Below are 7,469 nucleotides of genomic sequence, written 5' to 3' on the forward strand. Positions count from 1 at the left end.
GCATTTCGCGTTTTTCAGTTTTTACATGGACGATCTTTACTGTTATTTCTTCTGCTGTTAATAGACGTTCATCAAATTTGACATGAACGATTGTTAGTCCAGGCGAAGATACATGCAAATTTCCTGTTGCACAATTTGTGTTATGGGCGTTTTCTTTACAATTACATATAAAGAAAGCAACTTTTTATGTCCTAATATAACCTTTCATTAATCGTGAATTTACATAATTTCCGTCCAGCTGGCTACTTTATTAAAAACACGCTCGTGTCTTGTGAACACCTAACAATAGAATGCTTATATGAAACAATATTGATATCATTTATATAGTATTTCATAAGCAGAACGTAAGCCTCGGGACAAAATATCTTATATTTAGAAACAGCTTATCAATTTCGTCGTTTAGTTATAAAACAGGCAGACAAAAAACAAACAAACAACAAATTAGTTACTTTTCACCAACAATAATTTTATTACAGATAAAATGGTTGAATCAAACACAACAATATAGATAATTATTCAGTTCCAAATAATACGATGCGGTTTATTGTTCTTTGGCGCAAAACAACTACGCTATCTGCGCCAATATTATGTGTGTAAAAGGTATCTCCTATATATCATGTAGCACTTCACATGCATATGAAGTAACATTTTCCATTTAAATAATATGCGAGTTTAATATTATAGCCTAATCAGTTAAGAACATCTATGAGACATCTACAGTTCTTCTGTAGGCTTAGGTAAAAACAGTGTGCAAATATGTTTTATACAATTAATCTATTACTAATACTACTCGACAGCAGTAAATAATTCGTCTCTTACTATTAACTACTTAAACTTTTCGATCCGAAGTGTATATACTAATGTTACGAGCACGTGCTTTATTTAATCGAGTAATAATTTCTTTACTGAATACAGCTTTTAAACTGCCACGGTGAAACTGTAATAATCCAAACGTATTTTTGAAATGAGTAAACTTAATACATGAATTTGTATTGATGCAATAAAATTATTTTCGCTCAACCTAAAAGTGTAAAATAATCTAAATAAATACACTTCTTACAAGCTTCATAATAAATAACCTAAACTATGCTATTATGTCTCAATAAACACTCTGTAAAAATATAGAAATGAATTATAAATTATCATTTTATTCCTGTATCTTAAAAAATCAATATCTCATTTCCAATTTCAAAAAGAACGCTAAACGATGTATTTTTTACTTATAACAGAAAATCATAAACTATAAGGCAAAAACACAGCTGCAGACTTTTGCTTTTTTAAAATAGCAAGTAGCAGTAATAGTAACTTGGATTTGACAATAAATATTTTACACTTGCACAAAAAGGTATATAATTTTATTTATTTATTTAAAGAAGTTCAACTTCTTAAACAAAAGAAAATTAACGAATTTCTGTATAATTTATTCGATATCAAATTATTGAGAATGGGGTTGGATGGGGAAGCAACACGCACAACAGTTTCAATAATTAAACTCTTTATTTTTCGACTTTCTGACACTTCCTTAACTCTTTTAACACTCATAGAAGCATTGTAAGTCTTAAACTGCTTATGTAAAAAGCTGCTCGCGGAAAAAAGAGGGTAAGAGTTTAAAGAGACAGAACTAAACCTACAGACAATTAGTTTCATTGTTCGTGATGTCAAAGAGTTTAATAAAAAGAATATTTTATTTAAGAGTTATTTAAAAGACACGCCCCATGCAATAGTACATGGAAAACATTTAACTAGAGCATCATACATAATTTATTTGTTGTTCACTGCCCGCAAAACAGAGATCTACTTTGCATTCGATGGCAGCACATAAAACACTGATTTACTACATTTCCCAACTTGCCCGTGTACTATTATAATTGCATGATTTTTTAATAATCCTGTACAGTAATAAATCTAAAACTGTGAATTCTAAGTAAAGTTGCTCAAATATATCCATTCATGAGTATGTTGGATTCGTAGTCACCGTTAGTAGGCGACTCTACAACGGGTTTATATTTAGTTTCCTTGCTGACGTCTTCTAAATATGTGTCTTCCTGCTGAGAGCAACACCACAATCGAATTTTCCGCATTACATACAATATCATCAGAGGAACTGGCATCACGATAGAAGCAGCAACAGGCACGACAGAAGCCAGATCAGAGTCCGGGTGTTCTAAGGAGAAACCAAGGAGAACAATAGAGATTCCGGAATTTTGCACACCAGTTTCAACACCAATAGCGATAACGTCTTCAACAGGCCTGCCAATCAGGTGAGCAAAAAGGGCTCCGAAGAGAAATCCAAACCAAACATTGACGAGAGCTGATAGTACTATTTGCCAAGTAAAGAGTTTGAACATGTAAAGGTTTGCGTAAGTTCCAAATGCTACAATGTAAATGATCATTATGACGCAGGCCGGAACAAGGATACGGCGTCCATACTTAGCCACCTTGGGGAAATACCTTTGGATCAAAATACCGATCCCTAGAGGGATCACCATGCTAATCAGAGATATGAAAATATTTTTATATGGTATCTTGCTAGTTCCAGTAAAGAGCGTCTTTCCGAGAGTAAAAATCCACAGAGGCATCATGGCTGAAAGAATAACGAGCATCGTAAACATCAAAACAACTGTTAACACAAGATTCTTCTAAGCAACTGTGTTTCTCTAATATTATACATTTTTCAAAAACATTATATTTTTCCAGCGAATATATTAATTACCACATAAACAGTACTGCTGTTATAACGTATTCTGTAGCCGGGCGGATACTTTCGAATTGTTTGGTGAAAGCAATACAAAACCCAGTCCATGTAACTATCAGGAATTAGTTCATTTCTTCTATAACGTTTGCCACAGCTTAAGTTCACTTTAACACACATTAAAAGTTTCGACAAATCCTTCGCTAATGGCTTCACTCACAAATAAATATCTTTAAAGAATTCCGACGCTAATCAATTAAGTAACTAGATAAACATAACTCCTACTACCAACGTTGATTTGATATAACTTCTGATAGCTATTAAATTCTTAATGACCGCATTAAAAGCTAACTGAATACCTTGCCTTGTAGAAGGTAATAACCGACTTATTTAACTGTATACAAACAAGCCCGGATATACTGTAGACAATATTTACTCAGGCTTCAAATCCCTATTTTGACTCCACTAAATGTAATTCTAGGTAACAGCATGGAACCAAAATAGGGTTTGTATTTTATGTTAATAATATCTATAGTATCTCCAGTCTTGTTTGCTTATTTTTTTACGAACCCCATTTGCTGGGTTTTTTAAATTCTCATTTTTTTATTAATCTAGTAACTAGTAGCTAGCTAATATGGTTCGTGATTATTTATTGTAGCTATTGAGTATTTGATCACATCAATTAGAGGTGTAAAAATATTAAGATGCAGCTATAGATTGTCATAGAGGTTTGTTCAAATATATAGTGAGCATTTACAGTCTCTGTGTAGCTAAATTATATATAAATAATGCATAGCAATTGGCAAATATGTGCCTATTTTGTTTGTGGCTCATGATAAGTTAGTAACAGAATACCAATGGTACTGTGATATTAATATTTTCAATTAAATATACTCAGATTGTTTAACCATTTGCGCAAAACTAAAAATGGAAATTTATCATCATTCAATATATTTTAACTTTTCTAAGAGCATTGCATTTTATGTTAATTTTGTCATGTCTGATGCATTGAAATAAATGTTCAAGCTAAATAGTACAGCGCATGCTCGAAATACCTAAACCATGTAGAAAAAGTAAACAAAAAAAAAACTGTATGAAATCTAATATTTAACGTCAGTGTATATGATCTTTAGGAATTGTTAAAAACACACCCATAACAATGGCATGGTATTATATATGGGTCAGTAAATTCAGAACCAGTTTACGTGTTAGTATATTGTAGGCATTTAAACTTGTTTAAAAAGGGGCCCTTCGGGGCCTTAGGCAATATCTGTCTTCAACAGACACTGGCACAACACGGAACAGTGATCAAATGTACTACCACCACGAACTTTATCGGTTACACCGTAAGTATCCTTGCTAAATGGAAAAATATTAATTTCTTATCTTTCTCTTACGTTTAGCAAACAAGAAAAACATATTCTTGTCAATATTTCAACGAAACAGGCGCTAACAAACACCAAAAACAAAATAAAACGACATTAATCGATAATACATCATATAAATATATATTTTTATAAACAAAAATTCAATACCAATTATCTAAGAGTAGTATAGAAACCACTTCCCTTATAGCTTTTTATTACTTTAACAATAAAAAAACTTAAATGTATTTGTGGGCATTAAGAGGTTTAATATTAAAGTATTTTAAACATGCACAAAAACTGAATTATGTAATGAAAACAACAAAATTAACCACCACCCACGAACACTCAGGGAATTTAGTGCCTCGTTTAAAAATGTCCGCTATACATAATACAACTTAAGATTATTTAAGTCACTATATTAAAATAATCAATGTGAATTCACCTTACCTAAGGAAGCAAGAGTACTTAAAAAAGTCATAGTGACGCTGAGATTGAGATTCCCTTCAAGCAATACAGTCCACATGTTGCTAGCACCACCTCCTGGACTACAACCAAATACAAATAAACCTAGTTGAAGGATGGGCGACGAAAACAACAGTTGGCCTATTCCATAGGCTATCTGCAGTGCAGAATTAAATACAACTATTTCAATTTCGTTTGGTGTGTGTGTATATATATTGCAAAAAAAATCGCATGTAAATTACATAAAAAACTATATTCTAATCTCCAGAAAATATATTAAACTATTTATTTATAATTTCTAACTTTAGTAAAATCGTAAATTAATAATACAGAATTTAAGTTACGATAAAAACGTAATGAACAAGTCATTTCACTCGTGGCATGCCTAAACGTTTATGTTTGTTTGTTTGTTACTTTCTTAACAATATTTAATATTAAATACTATTGAAAATTTAATATTACTCTAAAACGAAGAATAATATATATTCAGTAAAGGGGCTTCTTACGATCTGGTTTGGTCAGGTGGGTAGAACGACTGACTTGTAATATGAGATAGTCCCTAGATTTAGGGTTCGAATTCAATACCCCAAACAGGCGTGGGGCATTATAATGTGACGTCATTTTTACCTCCAAGCTCCGCCTGCAATGTATTGATATAACTGCACTTTAGCATACATCATAGAATGAACTACGAAAGATGTTTGTTTGCGTTGAAATTTGGAAAATGATATGATTGGGGACAAGACGCTTTATAAATTTAAGAAATCTGACAATCATGGTAAATATTGAAACATTTTTGTTTGTCTTACAGAAAAGCCACATTGCGCGAAATCCAAAACAAACCGACATCCCACAACTACGTGACACAACATAATATTTGGTCTACGTTAACTGTCTTCAAAATTACAGCGTGGAAACTTCCGTTACGGAACCTCCGACTCTTTAAAGTCTGGAGTAGCTGAAAGTGACCATTTATTGTGAAATTTATTCCAATGAACTAACTTCAACCTGAAAATGTTTTAAATACGCTCATTAGTACTACTACTACTTCAAAATTTTTACAAATACATTAAGGACCACGACGGGTTAACGCTTAATAAATGTTTTTTTGGTTTTTTTAATTTCGCGCAAAGCTATACGAGTGTGTTTTTCTTATAGCAAAGCCACATCGGGCTATCTGCTGAGCCCACCGAGGGGAATCGAACCCCTGATTTTAGCGTTGTAAATCCTTAGACTTACCACTGTACTAGCGGGGGTCTAAGCTATACAAGGGCTATCTCCGCTAGCCGTCCCTAATTTAGCAGCGTAAGACTAAAGGGAAGGCAGCTGGTCATCACCACCCACCGCCAACTCTTGGGTTACTCTTTTACCAAAGAATAATGGGATTGACCGTAACATTATAACTCCCCACGGCTGAAAGGGCGAGTATGTTTGGTGCGACGGGGATTCGAACCCGCGACCCTCAGATTACGAGTCGAATGCCTTAACCCACCTGACCATGCCGGGCCTCTTAATAAATGAAAAAAATGAAAAACCGCCATTACCAGTTATCTTTGCAAGGAACCCCCAGTGATCCTACGCGACACCCTGGGTTTTTACGGAACATGGAGTGAAAACCACCGGTCCACGTCATTAGACATTTCTCAACATATGTGCGAGAGTTTCCATGGTGAGATTAAAAGCTTTTACACTAAGATATATGAACTTTGATTTAATGGAGTTTTAATTCATTTTGCACAACCATATTTTGAAGCAAAAAATACAATATACATAATACAGACTACTTTAAAGTTTCTGCACTGTCATCCTAAAATTAGAAGAAAAATGGATAATATAAATATCAGTTAGAAACACATGGGAACACGTGTTTTGCAATAAACAGTTAGGAAAGTCTATATTTTATCCTTTATAACTTATTTTAGTTTTGTCCAGAATTTATGAAAATAGCCCAACTTACCAAAGGCATTATTACATATTGACAACCAAATCCCACGGCTGGAGCAACAGGCCTCTTTATAACGTCTTTAATGACGTTTAGATCCAAAGCGCAACCCATACTGACATAACTTAGAGAAACTAACGTTGCCACGGACGCAATGAAAACCGTGATCAACTTCTTTTCCTTCCGGATAACGCTAACTTTGAACGGATTTGACTTCTCAATTTCATCACCTGTTTTCGACAGAGCCATAACATGGATACGAGTACGTCCTAGAAATTTACCTTCTAATGTAAAAGTTTCATTGAATCTTCCTCCATAAGTTCCACGTCCTTGAAACTCGGTCAAGTTAAAAACTTTGTTTGTTATGATATCAGCAACACGAAAGTCAGTCACTAACAGCTGGTAGTAGCTGTGATTTGTTGGTTTTGAATTGATCACTGAGAAGCTCACATTTCTTTGATCACCTTCTTTTAACTTTTCTATGCTTTCTGGAACGAAGGTTACCGTAATAGCAGCTGTTAATTCTAATAAAAACAGCAGTAAGCTGAGAATCATTGCCAGTAATACAACAGGGCACATGGTGAACGATGTTATTACTTAGACTCTTTCCTGCTACACTTACCGTTCCTTAGTCAACAGCTTCACTACAACAGCAAAACACACCTCGAACTGTAAAACGTGAACTTCCATGAACTAGTTGTGACGTCATGGCTACGTTCAAGCTCCGCCTGCTACTTGTTGAAGTGCCAACTTTTCTTTGAAAGCCCAGGATATCTAACGAGGAAGCACTTTGCCATACGCCATAGATTTAAATATGTAAAATATTTATGTGTTGAAATCTGAAAAATGATGAGACTGTAGAGAAAAACGTTTTCACAAATTTATAGAAAACTTCACAGCTATGGAAAATATTTAACAAATTGCTTGTTTGTTTTACTGCAAAGCCACATCGGACCATCTGATGTGTCTACCGGAGAAAATCGAATCTCAGATTTTAGTGTTAGAA

General features: G+C 33.9%; 1 protein-coding gene across 1 annotated transcript; it reads right to left on the bottom strand.

Moving 5' to 3' along the window:
• Nucleotides 1-445: 445 nt before the first annotated feature.
• Nucleotides 446-7,124, bottom strand: LOC143248806 (ileal sodium/bile acid cotransporter-like). The gene is made up of 3 exons (XM_076497576.1): nucleotides 6,479-7,124; nucleotides 4,507-4,678; nucleotides 446-2,584 (listed from the first exon to the last, which is right to left on the bottom strand). The coding sequence occupies exons 1-3, from the start codon at nucleotides 7,040-7,042 to the stop codon at nucleotides 1,935-1,937; spliced, it is 1,386 nt and encodes a 461-aa protein (XP_076353691.1). The 5' UTR covers nucleotides 7,043-7,124; the 3' UTR covers nucleotides 446-1,934.
• Nucleotides 7,125-7,469: the final 345 nt, after the last annotated feature.

Source organism: Tachypleus tridentatus, chromosome 1 (genome assembly GCF_004210375.1).
Source record: "Tachypleus tridentatus isolate NWPU-2018 chromosome 1, ASM421037v1, whole genome shotgun sequence".
Taxonomy (NCBI): Eukaryota; Metazoa; Arthropoda; class Merostomata; order Xiphosura; family Limulidae; genus Tachypleus; species Tachypleus tridentatus.

What these genes read in the sequence shown, in the direction of transcription:
- LOC143248806 (XM_076497576.1), bottom strand. Translation starts at nt 7,042, where the DNA reads ATGTGCCCTGTTGTATTACTGGCAATGATTCTCAGCTTACTGCTGTTT. An exon ending in AATATGTAATAATGCCTTTG is followed by an intron (nt 4,679 to 6,478) that starts GTAAGTTGGGCT and finishes TCTGCACTGCAG; the next exon opens with ATAGCCTATGGAATAGGCCA. An exon ending in AAGTACTCTTGCTTCCTTAG is followed by an intron (nt 2,585 to 4,506) that starts GTAAGGTGAATT and finishes TTATTCTTTCAG; the next exon opens with CCATGATGCCTCTGTGGATT.